Raw genomic sequence first — 21,080 nt, 5'->3', positions numbered from 1 at the left:
CAAACACCTTGTCAGCAAACAGACAAACAGCCCTTCATGACTTCTAAGTGGAGATGACAAAAGACTTGACTCAGAACCAAAGAAAGAAACAATTTAAAAGAGAGTGTTAGAGGAAAGCAGCATGCACAAACACCAAGATATAGCTTTAAATAAAGGAACAGCGTGAGGTGAATTCCCACATGGAGGAAGCGAAAGACAAAAAACACGGACATGATTCCGCTTTGATATTTTTTCCAGGCCCGCGTGGTTCACCAGGACTACCTGGAGACAGGGGATTGCCTGGTCCTCCTGGACCCCCTGGGTCTCCAGCTGCTGCTCTTGAACCAGATGCAGGTATGCTGTTTCCTTTATTCTTTTCCTGTCGCATATAATGTGTGTATGAGGGTTTATAAAATATAGCTCTGATGGTGCTGATTCCAACTAAGGACACCTTCTTAACCATTTATTGCTCACTGTAGGTGGTCAAGTCCTCTTTAACTGCAGGTCCAACTCGTGTTGTTTTGTGTCATGTAATGTACAGTAGTCTTAGAACTTTGATTTACAGGATGAGAGAGTTTTCAGAGAGTTTTCAGATTGGCACATATCTAATGTTTCTTTCTCACAATCAACAAAATGGAAGGTTACTAAGTAAAGAGGGGGGGGGGGGGTCATGATGGGAAAAAGGACCTGTCTGCAGCTGATGTCACTCAACCACTTCCAGATGTGGCCAGCTGTGCAGGGTGTGAGGTGGCTGGGAGGGGGGTGTTAATCAGTTCTCAGTCAAGGTCCCGGCAGTTGGGGGATGGGGGGAGGGATCAGGGCTGAGATAACGGCAAGACGTGAACGAGATAAAGGAGAGACATGGACAGAACAATAGCCTGATTCTACTGTGCTGGACTTCCTGTAAGAAGCACGGACTTATTGACTTTTCCCGTCTGCAGTGAAGGGGCTGGGAGCAGAGATCTTTTGCAGCTATAATAAATTCAGTTTCTAAACTCACCTTCCCACACAGGAGGGCCAGTGAGTTGGTATGGAAACCCGCTGCTTCTAATCTCCTGTGTGCTTTTGTGTCGGGCAAGACACAATAAGAGATGGGAAAGGAGGAGATGAAGGTGAGCGCGAGAAGCTCAAGTCAAAACAGAGTTCCTGCAATTCTGCACACAAAGGGAGCATTGAGAGCGAAGTAGAGGCAAAAGAGTTAATGATTTTGTCTTTCTGCAGAGGTACTGGTATGGCTGATATAATGAATTATTTGGTCCTTTCACAAAGTGTGGAACATGATGAGATTTGGGAAAAAAATGATGAGGATCAATAGATATGTTCCGATATAGAAGGTTTCCGGTTCAAATCCCGATCCTCCGAGGTGCCACAGAGCAAGCACCATCCCACACGCTGCTCACTAAGGGTGACAGTTGAACACAGAGGACACATTTTGTTGTGTGCACCGTGTGCTGTGCTGCAGTGTTTCACAATGACAATCACTTCACTTTAAAATTAAGTACCATATTTAAACCTGATTATCAGTGCGTCCAAATGAGCGAGCATTATTCATGTTGATTTTTTTATTTCAATGTTGTCCTTGTGAGCATAGTATAGGTTACAGGAAATGCTTTAAATGTATTGAGCAGTACTGCCATCTACTGGCAGATCTGAGTAAATACAGCTACGTCCTTTTTTCCAACAGGCCAATCAAAAGACGGTCTTATTACAAATAAATTCCCAGACCTGAGACTGATCCCAGCTCAAGGGCCACCAGGGCCATCAGGACCTGTGGGTGAGTTTATTGCTTCCTGTGTCTTTTTTTCTATATGACCGTAACATGAAAGCCATTTTCATCTACTTGTATTATATCTGGTTGGGAATTATATAAACAGACTGTATAAATATTAATCCCTTGTCCTTAGATAGCCAACCCACATGTCTGCTGATGCAAACATTACAGACATGCAAACAGTAACTAGAGACTGTGTTGATGTTGAGACATTTTCAGTGCTTTAAGTGTCATTGTCGAGGTGTTAAATTGGGATTAAATATGTCTAACACACTGACAGCTGCTGGTGGGATCCTTCTCCACCCAGCAGTGAGCATGATGTGTGTAGAAGTCCACCAGGAAGAGTACAAACACCTCACTCTCACACATTCGTGGCATTGGGAAAGGTCCCATGTCTATTTGGACGTGGGCCCATACTTGCTGATAGCAGCAGCTAGGTAAAGGTCTTTCTGGATCTGGGTTCTTTAGCTCACAACCCATGAGATGATCTTGGTGATGCTTTTACCTATAAATCAGGTATGAAACCTGTATAACTTCTGAGAAAACTGAAAACATAGCCTGGATTTGGATTCAAGGACTAGAGATTACAGGTCCCCTGACGTGAAAAATGCTTTTATATTGGGCTTAGTGTACCTTAATACTGTATCTATTTCAAAAATTCAGCCTTGGTGCAGAATTACAGCCACTTTCGTCCCAGGATGCGCCGTTTCAGTGTCTTTAAATGCTAATGAGGAGGAGAGAGGTGGGACAAGAAGGAGAGCGGCCTATAGAAGTTGAGGGGACATTCAATCACGATGTTTGGGACAAACAGGACATTGCAGCTGCTGCTCTCTGAACGGTGAAGCAGAATGGCAAAAACACTTTTTACACCTATCACAATTTCTATCCACTTCAGGACCATAGAAAGACTAGGGGAACTCACATTAATGTTTACTAATGTTTATTAGTGAATAAGGAGAGTCTGTGCAATGTGACTGGAACGCACATTTTAAAAATGAAATAGCACACGAGACGACCGTGAAAGCTTCATCATACCCCAGACAGTAACATGCTGGAAACAAGCCTGACTGGGATTCAAACTGTAATTCCAGCTGCCCGACAGAGGGCTTCTCCAATACCAGCTGCTTTACCCCTGCACCATGATGAGAAACCAACATAGACCAACATGCCTTGCAGAGTCACTGTCAGCAGAATCTTTAATAGCATATTACCATTGTAACTGGAAGCCGTTAAATTCTCATGTCAGTTCCCTCCAAACAATGAAATGCAGATTCAGTCCATGTTATACACCACAAAAATATGAGTTTGCTTTGGACGTGAACAAAGAATATAATCATCTGCCCTGGGAGTTATTGATTTTATCAGTTATTTTAAAAAACGTCCGTATAGTTTTCCTTTCTTGGAACGTTTTCCTTTTCTGGACTAAAACCTCCAAATGAATGTCATTTGCTGATGTGTTTGAGGTTTCACCCGCTGACCTAAACATCTGCACTCACTTTAGCCCAGAAAATCGTGGGTTTTATAAGCTCTGGGAGCAGTGTAACTAATCGAAAATGATCCGGTGTCCTAAAAGTTCAAAGGGTGTACGTTAAGTTTTTAAACACATTATTAAGGCTATCTGCAAGGGGCAGAGGAGTCCCTTCAGTTAGGGTTTTCTTGTCCTCAGTGGACTCATATTTTCCTTACACCTGTAGAATGTGATTTAATTTGCGATTATTCACTATACAATGTGTATTAAAACCACCACGAGTTGAGAGCGAGCATCCTTGTTTGCATTTACGTGGGCGTGGCTTGAACAGGGTACACATCTGATAGAACATCAGCGCAAGGAGATTGGACTCCCCCACCCATGCAGGGGCATTTCCCATGTCACCCTTTTCTGTTGTTCAATGATGGTAGATTATGGTAGATGGTAGGTGGATCAGTGGGTGCTCTAATGTACACAGTTATAGAAACATGCCTGGCCTGGTGAACCCTCCCCCTTCTCTTGATGAATGAGGCGTGGTCCAACATGAAATGGGCTACAATACTGTGACTGTCTGATGGTTATGCAATTGCTATACTTTTTTTTTTGGCAGATTTTGATTTATTTTTTGTATGATAATACCAACCTCAGTCATAAACAGGAAACAGAAACACACACCAACAAACCCATCCCATTTCCTGCTGTGGTAGCAGTCAGGTTGTTGGAACTGACCAAAGTAATTTTCTGGCCTTGTTTTTGTTTTCAGGCCCTCCAGGTCCTCAAGGGCCGCCAGGCCTCTTAGGCCCACCAGGTCGTGTGGGAGAGAATGTAAGTCATGATTGCTGGGATTATACCAGACAGAAATCTTGGATTAAATTATTTATTCCAATATGATTTCATGACCCTGTCTCTCTTGTGCTCTGTAGGGGAAGCCAGGAGCGCCAGGAGTTCAGGGCCCGGTTGGGCCAAAGGGAGAACAAGGGGAGAGGGTGAGTACGCCAATGCAGCCTTGACGTATGAACATACACACCCAGCGGGGGTAAAACACACTATGATTTTGACATTCCAGGGCCCTCTGGGACACCCTGGAGAGAGGGGGTTTAAAGGAGAGCCGGTAAGCTTCCAACAACTGTACCCAGTTCTCGTTCATATCCCACTGAACACATGAAACAAGTTGCACCCAACCCCATCAAAGTTGTTACGTAGTGCTAATCTCATCCTGTTCAATTCGTTCCTCCTCCTGGCTGTCACCTCTCTGCAGGGGACGCCTGGACCTAAGGGAGAACCAGGGGAGAAAGGCCTACCGGTAAGACTGCAGTGCACAGGTCAACACACTTCTGGGACGCTGATGGTTGTGATCCTTTCTTTTATCCAATCAAATCGTAATTTTGCACACATTTTTACACATGACAATACCTGAATTTACAGTACTGTGTAAAAGTAACCAGTAATAACAAAACCACTGTTTATCTCAGGCCCCGTCCACATGAGAACGTTTTTCTCTGTAACAGGAGTGTGAAATTTTGCCTGAAATTTTGTCATCCATGCAGATAATGGCTTGACCGCTGTTTTAACCTCCCCATGCTTGTAAATGCCGCTGTAACTCCTAGTTCTCCTCCACGGTTAGTTTAAGAGCGAAATTCACTCTGGCACCAGATTTTAGTAAATAACCGTTCTGGGTCTCAAGGCCAGATCGGGTATAAATTTTCCTGTTTTAGAGACAAACATTTGGACGGGGCCTAAGCTGCAAGCAATTTTGTTAATGTAACAAAAATCCTGTCAAACGTAGATCAAAAATTGATTAACCTAAACAATTCATTGCAGAATTTTCTTATCTTATTAAAAATGATATTACGTGTATAGTGCACAGTACAGTGTATATACATGTAAAATGGAATCTTCTGGCACGTTGCATACTGACTGTTTACATTTGAATCCCTGTGTGCGAGTTATGATGCTTATATTGATAACATTTGTGTGCTGTTTGTAATAGTGAGATGTTGGTGTTTACTGGTCCTCCAGGGCCATCCCTGAGTGCTGCCCCTGTATAAACACTGTCCTGTCTGACCCCCCTCTGCTAGCTACTGTCTCCATGGCTCCTTGCACAGTCACGTTCCACGCCTCTGGTTTTGGCATATAGATCCACACCTTTCCAGACCAGAGCAGATGACAAGGCCTGGGCCATGAAGTACATCGCAAAACCTGACATTCACAGTCAAGACATTAGTTTCAGTGCAAAAGAGTGGACTGTGTTGTGTAGGCTAATGTGGACCTTCGTCCATCCAAGGATTTTGTCTGCTTAAAAATATTTAACCCAGTTTATTGGACCCTGATAATCTTTGAGGAACAGTATCTGAGGAATACTGTTTGAGGAATCTGGCCCTGGTTTCACTGGATATGGATATATATGATGAAAAATAATAACACAGTTCATTTGTATTTCATGGTACAGGCCTTTAGTCTTCAACTATTCATTTAATTAAATATAAATGCATTTTTTAGGGTTGATTTAATTTGTTTGTATTCTTATTAACTTTGTACGGTTTATTTCATTTTACATGAAAGAGAAAGTCTGTAGTTATAGGTTACAATAATTAATAAAATAGTAACAAAAATTGATGAATTAAAATAAGTAGGAATTGGCTAAAATGAGTGTGGTATATATATGTCAAACCTTTCTCTGTGTACTTGATGTGGGGGCAGTGGTGTGGGGTTAGTGTGCGTGGTCGTGGTGGAAGGTGGGTGGGTTCAGGTGAATGGATACAGCTTTCCTCCGATAATTCCCAATGCACGGCCGCATGCCTCCGCCCGTTCTGTCGCACTGCTTCAGCCTGTTTGCCCGTCTGCCTGTTACTAGACTAAGACCTTGCCAGAAAAACCTGTCTGTTCATATTCACTACTGCAGTACTAACATGTGACAGTTAATGCAGACCACAGAACATGGAACTTAATATTAACTTAACTGAACCACGAGAGACTCTGATCAGAAAGTGGGACCGGACTGTTTTCATACTAAAGTTTTTTGCATCTTTGTCAGTACACTTGCAATTCAATACCATTAAAGTTTTAATATCCAAAAATCCATGTATGAGTATATTTTGAACAGATTGTTGTTTTTGGTACTTCTTATGCTCTTTTATGGTTCTCTCCAGTGTTTATCTATTTATTTTATGTAATTCAAATTCAACCACTCATTTTCAAAATCTCTACAATAAAAAGCATTGCTCCAGGATCCATAACTACATCAACCGATGTGCCCTGGTGCAGAGGATTTTAGGTCCTTACATTTGTGATTATATACTCAGGAGATCTGTTAATCAAGAGCTCAGCTCATCTTCCATAACTGCAGCTGTCCCATCCTGTTGCAAAAATGTATTGTAAATTATGTTTTTTTTTATAACATTGTGATGGGCATGGCAAACAGATAGATGATGGACGAACCACCGATATACTCTGTCTAATACTATCTGATTAGTAATGAATCTAATATCTGCTTGTTATCTCTGAAATGCATTTTGTTTTATAATCAGGAATGTGTTGGATGTGTGTGTTTGTGTGTGTGTGTGTATTTACCAGTGTGCAGCATGAGCCAGTCCGAGTGTTAACATTGGCCCATGACATGCATGCTGCAGCATGGCCAGTGTAGAAGAACCTGGGTTGGTGGCCAGCTTGTAGTATGTGCTGGGGTGGCTTTTGGAACTGTAACGTTAACACTTCTAACTGCTGGACTGGTTTGGCCCCCGAGGCTGTAGACTAAGAACGAAGAATGTCCACCTTGGCAAACACTTTGTTTGGCTTGTGCTAAATACCTTGACGGCTGTATCTATCTTCACAGGGGGACGGGATTCACCAAATCCGTGAGGCGCTGAAGATCTTAGCTGAGAGGGTTTTAATCCTCGAAACTATGATCGGTATCCATGGTGAGTAGTAGGACTGCGTTAGAGTCAGGTTTAGGCAACTGAACAGGAGGTCAGGGGTCAGGCCGGGCTATGTTTCAGACCAGCTCTCCACCTTGGAGAAAGGGATGGGCCCAGGGCCAGCAGCACACTCCCACCCGTCTCCTTGTACCGCTCTCAATCTCTGATAGGACATTAGCTTGCAGATGTTCCGAGACTTACAGGCAGACCTTGAGCTTCTGGCTCGCAGGGTGCAACTGCTGGAGGCGATCATCTGGCCAGGTAATGCTCCTCCACCTCTCCTACAGAATTCCTCTGGGTAGTCCATGCAGATGCCATGTACTGATGTCGCTTCTTCCACTACACTCTATGAAAGCACGTACTAGCGTAAGAGATTATCCAAAACACTGTCTTTGTATTAAATGGACATGGGTGCTAACAACTCTTAGAACATCTAGATAAATATCCAAATAAAGGGTGGACTGACAGTGAACACATACACATGTGGACAAAATTGTTGGTACCCTTCAGTCAATGAAAGAAAAACTCACAATGGTCACAGAAATAACTTTAATCTGACAAAAGTAATAATAAATAAACATTCTATGAAATTTAACCAATGAAAGTCAGACATTGATTTTCAACCATGCTTCAACAGAATTATTTAAAAAAATTAACTCATGAAACAGGCCTGGACAAAAATGATGGTAACCCTAACTTAATATTTTGTTGCACAACCTTTTGAGGCAATCACTGCAATCAAACGATTCCTGTAACGCTCAATGAGACTTCTGCACTCCTCAGCAGGTATTTTGGCCCACTCCTCATGAGCAAACTGCTCCAGTTGTCTCAGGTTTGAAGGGTGCCTTTTCCAGACGGCATGTTTCAGCTCTTTCCAAAGATGCTCAATAGGGTTGAGGTCAGGGCTCATAGAAGACCACTTTAGAATAGTCCAATATTTTCCTCTTAATCATTCTTGGGTGTTTTTAGCTGTGTGTTTTGGGTCATTGTCCTGTTGCAAGACCCATGACCTGCGACTGAGACCAAGCTTTCTGACACTGGCCAGCACATTTCTCTCTAGAATCCCTTGATAGTCTTGAGATTTCATTGTACCCTGCACAGATTCAAGACACCCTGTGCCAGATGCAGCAAAGCAGCCCCAGAACATAACAGAGCCTCCTCCATGTTTCACAGAGGGGACGGTGTTCTTTTCTTGATATGCTTCATTTTTCCGTCTGTGAACATAGAGCTGATGTGCCTTGGCAAAAAGTAAAATTTTTGTCTCATCTGTCCATAGGACATTCTCCCAGAATCTTTGTGGCTTGTCCACATGTAGTTTGGCAAATTCCAGTCTGGCTTTTTTATGATTTGTTTTCAACAATGGTGTCCTCCTTGGTCATCTCCCATGGAGTCCACTTTGGCTCAAACAACGACGGATGGTGCGATCTGACACTGATGTTCCTTGAGCTTGAAGTTCACCTTGGATCTCTTTAGAAGTTTTTCTGGACTGTTTTGTTACCATTCATAATTTGTCATCAAATTTCCTCCTGCGGCCACATCCAGGGAGGTTGGCTACAGTCCCATGGATCTTAAATTTCTGAATAATATGTGCAACTGTAGTCACAGGAACATCAAGCTGCTTTGAGATGGTCTTATAGCCTTTACCTTTGACATGCTTGTCTATAATTTTCTTTCTAATCTCCTGAGACAACTCTTTCCTTCGCTTCCTCTGGTCCATGTTGAGTGTGGTACACACCATGTCACCAAACAACACAGTGACTACCTGGAGCCCTATATATAGGTCCACTGACTGATTACAAGATTGTAGATGCCTGTGATGCTAATTAGTGGACACACCTTGGATTAACATGTCCCCTTGGTCACATAAATGATGTACCATCAATTTTGTCCAGGCCTGTTTCATGAGTGTAATTTTTTAAATAATTCTGTTGAAGCATGGTTGAAAAGCAATGTCTGACTCATATTAGTTAAATTTTATAGAATTTTTATTTATTATTACTTTTGTCAGATTCAAGTTATTTTTGTGACCATTTTGAGTTTTTCTTTCATTGACTAAAGGGTACCAACAATTTTGTCCACGTGTGTATATATTCCAAAAATCGGAAGGAAGTGATATGTGATGCTGGACCGTGTTTGGATTCGACTCATTTGGCAGTTGTTATGTGGCATGGAGGGAGTGTGTTCAGGACTTTAGAAGGGGAACTTGATGAAGGACACCATAGAACACTCTCATTTCTTCAACAGAGACTGACGGATCAGGCGACGGCCCGTTTGGGACAGTATCCCCCGATTTCTTCCGGATCAAGCGAGGATCAGGTTCATTGCCCTTCCGTGTCCTCTCACCTCCTCCTTCAGCAAATGCAAAGCCCCAGGGGAAGTAACTCCAGTGACTCCAAGGGTCCAGAGGTCAGACCCCTCTCTGTTGCTCATTCCACCGATTCACTCCTCATCTGGGATGGCCTCCTTGGCCTGTACCATCTGCCGAGGATGGGGGAGACGACACCTCAGGGAAGACCAGCTGGTGCTGCAGACAACTGACCATCACCCACTTCACCACCACACACCATCCGCTAATACAGCTCCTTCCTAAACCGCTTCCGCTGGCATCAGGATTTTACATTTCTGACACTAATCCTGGGAACCTCAGGAGCTTCTGTAAAAAAAAAGGAAATGCTAAATCCATAAAGGAATTCTAAAGGTGCTTTAACTATGGAAAAAAATCATAGGACAATAAGGGGCAATATGAGTACTCAAGATTGGAGGGAAGATTTTTCAGAATGAATTGTTCTGAAGAGTTGGGGTTTGAACTTTGGACACTTCTGAGAATTTCAGACATTACTTGTTTATTTAACTTAACAATGAATATGTAGACTTTACATGAACCAAATGTGCACCAAATCATACACTCATGTATGCACTACAGATAAAAGCCTGTTGGCTCTTAACAAAACCTTGTCCAAATACACCAATATGTTGAGACAAAATAACAAATTGTGCAAAATTGTATGTTGATGTGACCTTTGAAATCCTGTCTGATCGTCTGTATTTACCCCATTTAGTTTATAGAATGGATTGACTAACATTACAGCACAAAATTGAGTTGTTGCCTAGTAAATATGGTTCGTATAGTGAATCTACTGTACAGGATTTTGCTGTGTAGCGTACCCAGGCAGGACAGTGGGGCAGAATTCCATTACAGTTCCATGACACAATCATTTTGCTTTATTGCCATACACATAGCACCGACTTTCACATACTGTTATTTCCAACCATGCGACATCACTTGCCAACGATCTTCCCAGAGACATACTGGTTCAGGCGGTAGTGGATCACACTGGAACCAGCCTGTTCAGTTGGTCATACTTATTAACGTAACAGACAGATGAGCAATCGTGCCATGACAGAACCTATGGTCAGTGATACTCACTCTTCAAACAGCTCTAGGCCCTGTAGCAGTACAGATCTCAGAGAGGATGCTGGGTAAAACCCAGGACTAGTGGCCTGTTGGTTTTGATAATTATAATTAGGAACTTGGTAAATGCCCCCACCCCACAAAGATGTAACTGTGGCGTAACTGTGATGTGTCAGGTGATATCTCATTGAATTTTCACTTAGTGTCCAATTTTTTTAATGCCTTTTTTTCATATTGACGAATTAGCCCTGATTCTTTGCTCTACTGTCATTTGCTCTTTACAGAAATAATGTTGTTAATTATTTAAAGATTATTAGCAGGCTTTGTTCCTGATTCATGTATCGTCATTTTGTATTGTTGGCTTCCTTATCTTTTGCTTGAAATTGGTCCTTATTGGAAAAATAAAGAACTGTTTTGTGATTTCTTTTTTAAAACAGTCCACTCAACAGTATTTTGTGGTGAGCATACAGATACTTATTAATAACTATATTGGCATCCCTATTTTCAAGACTGAACCCGAATACAGAAAACAGACAGGTCCATTCAGATTCAGTGTCCTCGAGAGCAACTGGTGTCCTCCTCACACATCACATGCTTAGGGCCGAAGGGGGTTTCTTTCCTTTGGATGTTACCACAGCTTCCTCCCCTACGCAGTCCTCAATGAGGAGGGAGATGGCCCCGTCCAGCTGCCCGGCGGCTGCCAGCGCCACCACGGCTTTCTCGGTTGGGAAACCCATTTTCTCCAACTGCTGCAGCCTTACGGTTCAAGCAGAAACCACAAAGTACTCAGCTTTACTCAGTCATTTTGTTGAAAAAATGTGAATATTCTTACGTTGTGCGTTAATAGCAAAATTGTAGGGCTGCACGATTTGGGGAAAAAGACATATTGCGATTATTGAGACAAATATTGCGATTTGCGATGTGATAAAGGACACTTGCTTGTACATCAATGAAAAGTCGCATACTAATAGTGAAATGTTTCATTTCAAAGTGAAACATAGAAACTACTTATAACAACTTGAAATGCCCAGTGCTTTCAAAATACAATATTCTACAAAATTAAATAATCACAAAAACTCTTTTACATTACTGTTAAGATAAACTGAGGTGAATTTCTTTTGGAAACCTTCAAATTTTGAGAAAAATTAACTAAACAGCTAAGAACAGTCTAAATAGTTAATGCCTACGTTTAGCCAAAACGTTGTTTGGAGGCTGACTTGAACACAGGAATGCATAGCTTCGCTAGCTTAGCCTAGCTTAGCTAAGGTTAAGACTTATAAAACGGGATTTTATAATGGCCAAATATATTCAAAACAATGGTCCAGCCTTACCTATGAAATGTAATCCCCCGGGATCTGGTTTGGAGCGTACAGCGGTTTGTACAGCCTCAAGCAGCACAAGAGTGAGGCTTTTTTTATGCACTTCTCTCCATAGACATGTATATGCTTCACGCCACAGCACAGCCTATCGCAATATGGCGGCGATGTTGATGTACCATATGTCTCCGAATCGAAAGTCATGTGACCAAACACGTCACATCCGACTGAGATGTGAGACGTGAGATGTGAGACTTCAGTCAGCTCGCAAACTTTGAGAGAATGAGAAAATGGATCGGCAACATATCCGATCCAATCCATGTACTAATAATTTAAATCGCAGCTTTTTGCGTTCATGTAATCGCACAGACTGAAATTGCGATTACAATTGCGATTAGATTAATCGTGCAGCACTACAAAATTGCTATAAATGTTTGAAATGAAAGCCCCATTTGACCAAACAACTGACCTCAGGGAGGAGACTGATGACTTTGGCACCTCCACCTTCTTTCCTGCTTCTTCTGGGGCATCCTCCAATGATGCCAGTATCCCCGCTCGCAACATGTGCTCTTCCAGCACTGGTACAGAGGACTGCCACGCCAGCAAGGCGCTCGGATCCTCCGAATGGAGCAGGTTTGGTGGGTCGGCTGATCTCTCTGCAGGCCCGAGATACGGTGCAGCTCTGCGGCAGAGAGGCGTGCTTTAATGTGTTTAGCTCTCCGCGCTCTCACATGTGTGAGCATAATATCGAGATTGCCGTTACCTTTGTGTGATGTTGTGCATGGGCAGCTCGAGGCTGGCCGAGGAAGGGCTGTAGGCCCACGCGGGGATGCGTTTACAGAATCCGGACTTCTCATACTGTTGAATAAATCCGATCAGGGAGGGTGTGTCTGTGTACCGATGTTAAGGAGCCTAAAAACTGCTTCTTTCTGAAGACATTTACACAGAAGTGGCAGACAATATGCTGTGCTGATGGTTTGAGTGAAACAATACAGTTGTACCCAAGGCATATGGCACAAAAGTGCAGCATTCCGGGGGTGCCAGGGAGCAGGAAGAAGTGGGCCACCAGGAGCAGCCACGGAAGCAGGCGCACGGGCACGCAGCGCAGGACCCGGCGCCGGGTGGCCTGCTGGCACTGGGCGGTGAGCAGGGCCAGCTGGGTGGCGGAGAAGCCGCTGATCCGGCTGGTCTCGTCGTCCGTGGCGAACAGGGCAGCCGTGTAGAAGGGGGGCAGCAGGAGCGTTGAGAGCGTGGCCAGGGCGAGGAAGGCCGCGCTCCCCCACCTCCTCTCCTGACACGGTCCCAGCCAGAGCAGCAGAGAGGTGTCACACAGGAGCGAGGTCACGTCTTCGTGGCTCACGGCGTAGAATGTAAGCTCTGTGGTGGATGCAACCACGTTTTTTAATATGCTTCAACATTCGGCTGCTTTTGTGCTGATGGCAAGTGAACTACTCACCTCCAACACTTGGAAATTCCCCACCAGGGCCGAGGGTGAGACTGCAGTGAATGCCACAGATCCAGACCATCAGGTTTAACAGTGTTAGAGAAGTCGTTCCCACATAAAAGCCAGGGCTACTCCAGCCATGCCAACCCGACGACAGGCAGCGGAGAGGCATGGTCGCCAAACGCGCCAGTCGGTCTCATCTGCCGGCCCTGTCGCTAAATGGCGGGCTGCAACAAACAAATGCGTCCATAGTGCGAGAAATCAACATGAAAAAATAACCCAAGACAGACCTGTCACATTCCCCTCACTCGTGGTGGCGGTGGCGCTGCAGGAACTTGGCGGCATGTCGCCCTCTGTCGGCGCGGAGCGGAACCTGCCATCACAGGGACAACGCGCTAAATCGTGATTAAAGTATATTTAGTAATAAAAACACGGACAGAAGATGAAGACATGGTTGTTATTATACATTCTTTACTGAAAAAACGTTTAACAAACGTTTGAAATGTTGAAATGTAGTTAGTTGTATAATACAGATGTGAAGAAGTTAACTGTTCTACATCGTTGGGAAATCATCGTTCAGGAAATTCATTTTTAACCTGTGTGTATGTGAAGACTTATTTATGACACACGGGACGTAGTGAACATAGTGCAGGTGAATAGTAAATAATTTATACGCAAATCATCCTCGTCGTCACGTCAAAATGACAGCAGTGACGTAACGTCGGCGTGTCACGTGACGTCCGCGGAGCCTCAGACGTAAAAAGTTCCTCGCAGACCGGATCTGCTGTTGGAACAGAGTTGGAATATGAGATATATATTTTGCTTTTGACATTACTTGTATGAGCGGCAGCATGTCGGATTTACCTGAGAGCAGCCTGAACATTAACTTCCTGCGAGAAAACGTGGTGAAGAAGCTGTGCGAGCTGCTGGATAAAGCCGGGACCAGGGGCTGGAGGAAGCTGGCGGAGATCGCGAACGCCGACCGCCGGGTGAGGGTCAGGTGAGCACAGGCCAGCTTTCCGTGGGAGACGTATTTCATCCCCGGGACGTTTTCTGTTTGAAACGTCAGCTGCTCCCTCCCACTTCCTTATTTCGCTTTGCAGTGAGGAGGATCTGGACCTGTGCTCGCTGAAGGTGCTGGACGTGGAAGGGAGTCCAGCGCGAGTTCTTCTGAGGCTGATGGGGGACAGAGGATGCACCTCCAGCATCCTGCAGGACCTCCTGAGGACCATGGGCCACACAGAAGCCCTGCAGTGCCTTAAACCGCCAGGTATTCAAGCACCGTGGCCTTTCTGTCGGGCTTTCATGAGACATTCTGCCTTTAACGTGCAGTTGTGCGCCTAGGAATCCAGATCATGGTGCAGCCGGTGTCAGTGGCTGTCATTTCTGGACACAACGTCCGTCTCAGCTGCTATGCGATGGGAGCACCAGGTGTGCAGTACCAGTGGTTCAAATTAAAGCAGGAGGTATGGAACGTCACACTTTCATTTCTACTTTTGTATGAAGCAGTTTGAGTAAAGGTCCCCTATTATGAAAATGTGAGATTATTTAACATTAATACGAGTTCCCCGAGCCTGTCTATTGTCCTGCAGTGGCTAGAAATGGCGATAGGTGTAAAGAGAGCTCTGTCCATTCTGCTTCATCGTTCAGAGAGTGGCAGCCAGACGGTCAGATCTGGAATTTGTCCCCTTATGATGTCATAAGAGGAAAGGTTACCTCCTGTTGCTCATACTTTTTCCATGAGAATTTCCCACCCCTCCCCTAAAACATCATCTCCACCGACCGTCATGGCTTCAGAACGTGTGAAGCATTGCAGTTGCTCGGTGATTATATGTAAAAATTAGCACAGATGTGTTTTTTTAGTTCCGGCACGCGAGAGTCTGAAGAACCACTGGGTTCATTTTATTGTTTCTGTAAAAACAGCAGCACGACTTCCTGGTTGTGCCAAACATTGTGGTTGGTGAATGGTGTTGATGACATCATTTTCACGAATGCCCCCTCAGCTTTTATAGGCCGCTCTCCTCCTCATTAGCTTTTAAAGCTACAGACATCGAAACGGTGCATCCTGGGAAATCTCATTGTGGGACTGGATCAAAGTGGCTGTAATTCTGCACCAAGACTGACATAGGATTTGGGGACCAACAAGACCAAAATAACACTGACACTGACAGAAAGAGCCAGTGTCTGTTTTCCCACAATCGCTGAGAATTTGTGCACATGTAGTCCTGTAGTCTCCATAATTTATGCTTTATGGTTCTGTTCCTCTTGCTCGTGCTGTGTTGTGCATGATGCCGTGTGCTTCAGGTTCCGAATGGTGCTTGTCCAGACCTGGTCTTCAGTCCTGCGCGGCTGAAAGATGCTGGCTTCTACATCTGCAGGGTGAACTGCGGGGAAGCCTGCGAGTTCAGTCACTGGGCAGAAGTAGATGTTCTGGATGTGCTTCCAGTTTACGGTGAGGGATTCTTGTTGTGTTGTACCTCTGAAACTGGTTTGTCATACACTTCTGAAATTTCAGGAATTAATCACATTAGAATATCCATTCTTCAACTGTAAATAAGGACATTTTTATAACATTTTTATCTCAATGCAATAGCTTACAATGCATGAAAGGAACACCAGATCACTTGTGAGATTAGTAGCATACAAACAGTTTTTCAATAAGTTATTAAAAGCTAAGATATAGGGGCATATTTTTTTTGCAACTATAAATAAAACGGGTGTTGTCATATTCACTATTTCTATAATTATGGTTTCAGAATATTTAAATGTAATATTTAGGGGACATACATGTCATTGTGTGCTGATTTCGGACTCCTCGTGCTGTAATATGCTGCATTTAGCACCACAGCCTCTGTTAAACTGTGTAACGCTGCCTTGTCCTGATTTATGAGTTAAGAATTAAGAAACGTACCCTTTAGGTCAACAACTGCCATGGCATTAAAAGGTTCTCTATTAGGACTGACTTCTGTGAAGATGGAGGGTAGACCAAGAGTGCTTATCCAGCCCCAGTCCCAGAGGTTGATGATGGGAGATAAGCTTCATCTGGAGTGCGGGGCAGCAGGAAGACCTCTGCCCTTCTACCAGTGGTATAAGAATGGAGTTCCACTGAAAAAAGCCACCAAGAGGAAGCTCGCTGTATGTGAAGTCACACCATTCACCGTGGAGAACAGTCCTGCTGTTTACCAGCACAGGGACTGGACTTGGAACCGTTGCTGTGTGTTTTGTGTTCTAGATCCCGTTTTCCACATGTGAGGACCAGGGTCGGTACAGATGTGAGATCACCTACAACAACGAGAGGACATGGAGTACAGAGGTTGATGTTTATGTCGGTATGTCTGTACATTTCCTTTAAATAAACTGCTGAACTGGTGATATGTATAAAGTAAGGAATGAAGTATATATAAGTATATATAAAGTCATGAAAACTATAAAGCCGGTACTCATGTTGTATGTGAATTACAAACAAAAATTTTTTTTAACTAAAAGGGACAACGACATTTTTGGGGGCTGTGGAATGCTCTGAAGGTATAGATTCTTACGGCCCAACGGGAACTCTACTAATCCCGGCCACTCTCACTGATTCTGGGTGTTTAATCTAATTCTGATCTTTCCGACCTCTATTTCTTACTCTTGATTAATTAAGGTGGATGCAGCTAACTTACACAACCTGGGTTATTACTATGGTTTTTACACTGGAAATTCCTGCAGTACGCCTAAAAAATGTGATTTTTACTAGGATTTTCCTCTCAGTAGAATTTTACTTGTTGCATTTTCATTATAATGCATGCATGATTAATATCCCATCTTTCAAAGAGGATTAGATCTTAGTTTCTTCCATAGGTTGTTCTAATGTTTCAGATAAGTAGGACTGATAGATAAAATATATATATTCTGATACTGGAGCAAGTGTTTTTATTTATTTAGAAATGACCTCTCGCACGTGCATATGCTGATGCAAAAGATTTACTAACCCTTTTCACATTTTCTGTCTATAATTATAACCAAGGTTAAATCAAACATGTATTAATTTGTGAAGAATTATAATGGCACCACAGCTATTTTAATCTAAAAAAATGATTTGTTATTTTATATTTCAGATGAGATGTTTCAAATGGAGCCATGTAAGTGGACATTTTTGAAGGAATGAAACTGGCTGTGTATTACACTAGAACAGTTCACTTATTGTACATGTTAACAGAAACAAGGCACATACTAGCCTACATTCATCATTTGGGGTGTGTATTGGCAAGGATCTCACAATACGACACGTATCACGACACAGAAGTCACAATATATTGTGATACTGTACAAACTGCAATAGTTGACTGAAAATGTAAAAACCGAGCTGAAAAACAAGATGCTGTGATCAGTCTTGTCATATTTTGCGAGTTCACTCTGCCTGAAGTGCCAGGCAGTAATTTATCTACAGGAATGGAGGTTGTAGTTGCACGCCGATGAATACGGCTTGACAGAACCACCCGGTTGACTACATTTGTACACGCCACATGAAATATTGCGATATATCGCTGTATCGACAAAGACAGATCCACTTATTTTTAGCACAATCACGTGGGACTTCAATTAATATTAATAACGTTATTTTGTTCTCAGATACCTCTGAAAAACCAAATGGTGAGTTGAGCATCATTTTTCAGCATCATTGTTTGCGTTTTTTTCATGGATTTGACACTGATGAATATAAATACATATATTTGTACAGTTTATCATGAAGACCATTTCCGTGGTCAGCACATGTAGAATGCTGAAGGGTGATTTCATGTCCAACAGCTACAGACAAAGTGGCCCTGCTGATAGGGAACATGAGCTACAAGTCTCACCCACAGCTGAAGGCTCCACTGGTGGACGTGTACGACCTGACTAACCTGTTAGGTCAGCTCAACTTTAAAGTGGTGTCGCTGCTGGACCTGACCGAGTCTGAGATGCGCAATGCAGTTGCTGAGTTCCTGTCTCTACTGCACAAGGGTGTATATGGTAGCCTTATGAACTTGACGTCTACTTATTGGTCCAGTTATTTAGTTGAGGTTCTGATTACATAATAGACATAATCTTTCTTTAGGTCTGCTGTATTATGCTGGCCACGGTTATGAGAATTTTGGCAACAGCTTCATGGTGCCAGTTGATGCCCCGAACCCATACCGCTCTGCCAACTGTCTCTGTGTACAGAGCATTCTGAAACTAATGCAGGAGAAGGAGACTGGACTCAACGTCTTCCTTTTGGACATGTGTAGGAAAAGGTTGCCCTTTAATAATTACTTTGGTCAGGAAAATTTGGAATATTAGGCATGGATGAAATCCACTGACAGCATCTCTTTTTCGTAGGAACATTCACGATGAGGCCACTCCAAATGTTGTCCTGAAAGTCACAGCCAACATAGTGTTCGGCTATGCCACGTGAGTCTTCATCATAGAGGTATTTCTCTCCTCCACCACGGCAGTGGTTGACAGTGTGATCCTCTGCAGGTGCCAAGATGCAGAGGCTTTTGAACTCAGTTCCAGTGGCTTCACGAATGGTGTCTTCATCAAATTTTTGAAGAAGCGATTGCTGGAAGATGAGAAGATCACTGTTATGCTGGACAGAGTGGCTGAGGGTGAGTGATGTAGTGAACGTTTCTAAGCTGCTCTCCGTTTCGGACTGAACAGCTCACACAAATCTTTTGAATTTAGACATGGGTCAGTTTGACCCGACCAAAGGGAAGCAGGCCCTGGAGATCCGAAGCAGCCTGTCCGAGAGGAGATCGCTGACTGACCCCGTCATGCCTGATGACTGCTCGGACGTTACCCAAGCTCGCAACCTGCTGTGGGCCAAAGTTCATGGTACCCAATGGCGTCTCGTAAACCCAACATAAGGAATTTCTGAATGGCAGTCACACACACACACACACACACACTAAATAATGAGTGCTGCATTATCTATATTCATGCTATGTTTCTAGGAGCTTTTCAGATATCTAAAATTCATATTTTAATATCTTATAAAAGTGAAAGCAGGAAGATGGAGAATGATGGTTATGTTGAAGGAGAGAAAATTCTTTCTGATTTCGCTGTGTGTTGATATGTGCAGAGCTTCCAGAGAGCATGTGCCTTGAGTTTGATTGTGGAGTGCAGATAAAGCTGGGCTTTGCTGCAGAGTTCTCCAACGTGCTGGTCATCTACACCAGCATCATAAAGCAGCCAGAAGAGGTCGCTTCTTGCCAGGCCCACGTCACCAACTTCTCTCTGGTAAAATCTTTCAACCGCCCCACCCTCACGCTGTGTTCTCTTTCTGTGAAACGGATCATTTAGTGGTTGACTTGCAAAATCATATTGCAGAGATATTTTTATTGCATTTTTTACAGTTAGATCTGTATAGAGAAAAAATACATAAATGACCACATCAATCACATTGTGTTACTACTGCTAGCACTCACTGTTTTTGCAGCCCATTTAAAGAACATCGTTTTTTTCCAGGACCTGGATGTTGACCCAAAGCTTACAAACCGAGAGACGCCAGAGGAGACCGGCAGCTATTTACTCTCTGGCAGCCTCCCCCAGCACTGCTTGTACACACGTCTCAGCTCCTTACAGAAGCTCCAGGTAATGAACCCACAAACCCACGTGGATGGGCACAGAGGCTTTTTGATAAATCCACATCCAGTGGCATTTAGGGAACTTTCAGGAAATTATGAGAACATTCTTTATATCTGTTATATTTTCCATCCGTTTGTATTTGTCTTTGTTTCTGATAGTCTGTTCTAATTTATTTACAGGAGAAACTCGTGTTCACTGTGACCCTTCAAGTCAGGTTCAGGGAAATGGAGGATGTAGTCCACTGGAATGAAGAAGTAAACATTGGAAAGCCGCTCATTGCCAAATTAGACCTTCACCAGACTGTCAGACGCAACGGCTGCCAGCAGACCTGCGCCACGCCCCACAGTCCGTCCCAGAGCCACCGGCCAAGCTGCAACCCCTACCTGAATACCCATAATCCCCCACCCCCCGGGGCTGCTGGGGGCAGCGAGAACTTCTCTAGTCACAAGAACGTATGGAATGTTCACGTATCTGACAAGGTCAGCATGCCGATCGAGACGTCAGACAACATAGAGGAACTGCAGACGGATTTCATGAACAGCCTGCAGATGCACGGACAGATGGACTGATGCACTGAGTCAATTCACCAAAGCATAAACAATTCTAATTCACCATAGTAAAAAATGTGAACACAAGGCTTAAGGCCTAGATATACATATTAATGTCATGCCTATTTATGTATTTTGGGTGGTGGGTATAAGTATTAAAGTAAAAAGGCAACAAATGAACATATATTTTTCAATACATTATATTTATTTTTATTATGAGGTTAAGAGCCACCTCTAGAAATCAATAGCACATAGCAACATATATGCCGCAGGATGTGCTGTAATTGTGCAAAAAAAAAAAAACGTAAATGAAATCATTGGACCAAAAGTTGGAGAAATTGCAGGGGCCAATGTGAAAACCGGAAAAGGGTGAACTAAAACCCTTTACAGCATTCAGCATTTACAAATTGTCCTGAGAATATATGATGAGTTTTTAAAAACACAAAAAAAATGAATTTCCCTCATGCATTACATTTACATTTACAGCATTTATCAGACGCCCTTATCCAGAGCGACTTACAATCAGGGACATTTTTTTTTTTTTTTTTACAGGGACAGTCTCCCTGGAGCAATTTAGGGTTAAGTGTCTTGCTCAGAGACACAATGGTAGTAAGTGGGATTTGAACCCGGGTCTTCTGGT

General features: G+C 43.4%; 3 protein-coding genes across 12 annotated transcripts in view; 2 read left to right on the top strand and 1 right to left on the bottom strand.

Annotated features, from left to right (window-relative positions):
- Positions 1 to 10,980, top strand: part of emid1 (EMI domain containing 1) — a 50,478-nt gene extending 39,498 nt beyond the window's left edge. Inside the window, exons 9-17 of one of the 4 annotated variants that reach the window (XR_003751181.1) lie at positions 238 to 333; positions 1,664 to 1,753; positions 3,982 to 4,043; positions 4,142 to 4,204; positions 4,285 to 4,329; positions 4,477 to 4,521; positions 7,051 to 7,135; positions 7,303 to 7,393; positions 9,377 to 9,402. Coding sequence is in view for 3 of the 4 variants with exons in the window: in XM_028995255.1 (XP_028851088.1) it covers positions 238 to 333; positions 1,664 to 1,753; positions 3,982 to 4,043; positions 4,142 to 4,204; positions 4,285 to 4,329; positions 4,477 to 4,521; positions 7,303 to 7,393; positions 9,377 to 9,513 (629 nt within the window). In the remaining variant the exon portion in view is untranslated. Of the gene's footprint in view, positions 1 to 237; positions 334 to 1,663; positions 1,754 to 3,981; positions 4,044 to 4,141; positions 4,205 to 4,284; positions 4,330 to 4,476; positions 4,522 to 7,050; positions 7,136 to 7,302; positions 7,412 to 9,376 lie in introns of those variants that run through there. The other 3 variants (XM_028995255.1, XM_028995256.1, XM_028995257.1) reach the window with 3 other exon arrangements.
- rhbdd3 (rhomboid domain containing 3) lies at positions 9,959 to 14,396 on the bottom strand. Of its 6 annotated transcripts, none has more exons than XM_028995259.1 (7): positions 14,169 to 14,396; positions 13,979 to 14,088; positions 13,317 to 13,677; positions 12,854 to 13,237; positions 12,624 to 12,750; positions 12,330 to 12,542; positions 9,959 to 11,300 (listed from the first exon to the last, which is right to left on the bottom strand). In XM_028995259.1, the coding sequence occupies exons 3-7, from the start codon at positions 13,474 to 13,476 to the stop codon at positions 11,132 to 11,134; spliced, it is 1,053 nt and encodes a 350-aa protein (XP_028851092.1). In that variant the 5' UTR covers positions 13,477 to 13,677; positions 13,979 to 14,088; positions 14,169 to 14,396; the 3' UTR covers positions 9,959 to 11,131. The 6 variants fall into 6 exon arrangements, with proteins under 6 accessions (XP_028851092.1, XP_028851093.1, XP_028851091.1 ...); XM_028995260.1 differs by having other exon boundaries at positions 13,979 to 14,085; XM_028995258.1 differs by having other exon boundaries at positions 13,317 to 14,088.
- malt1 (MALT paracaspase 1) lies at positions 14,021 to 20,799 on the top strand. Of its 2 annotated transcripts, XM_028995252.1 has the most exons (17): positions 14,021 to 14,304; positions 14,408 to 14,574; positions 14,649 to 14,770; positions 15,609 to 15,756; positions 16,261 to 16,439; positions 16,537 to 16,633; positions 16,791 to 16,829; positions 17,402 to 17,425; positions 17,916 to 17,936; positions 18,093 to 18,296; positions 18,382 to 18,559; positions 18,645 to 18,716; positions 18,786 to 18,913; positions 18,990 to 19,139; positions 19,387 to 19,544; positions 19,773 to 19,898; positions 20,072 to 20,799. In XM_028995252.1, the coding sequence occupies exons 1-17, from the start codon at positions 14,144 to 14,146 to the stop codon at positions 20,459 to 20,461; spliced, it is 2,364 nt and encodes a 787-aa protein (XP_028851085.1). In that variant the 5' UTR covers positions 14,021 to 14,143; the 3' UTR covers positions 20,462 to 20,799. The 2 variants fall into 2 exon arrangements, with proteins under 2 accessions (XP_028851085.1, XP_028851086.1); XM_028995253.1 differs by lacking the exon at positions 16,791 to 16,829.
- The last annotated feature ends 281 nt before the right edge of the window (positions 20,800 to 21,080 follow it).

This window comes from Denticeps clupeoides, chromosome 11 (genome assembly GCF_900700375.1).
Source record: "Denticeps clupeoides chromosome 11, fDenClu1.1, whole genome shotgun sequence".
In the NCBI taxonomy this organism is placed as follows: domain Eukaryota; kingdom Metazoa; phylum Chordata; class Actinopteri; order Clupeiformes; family Denticipitidae; genus Denticeps; species Denticeps clupeoides.
This window is presented reverse-complemented; position numbering and strand designations above follow the sequence as displayed.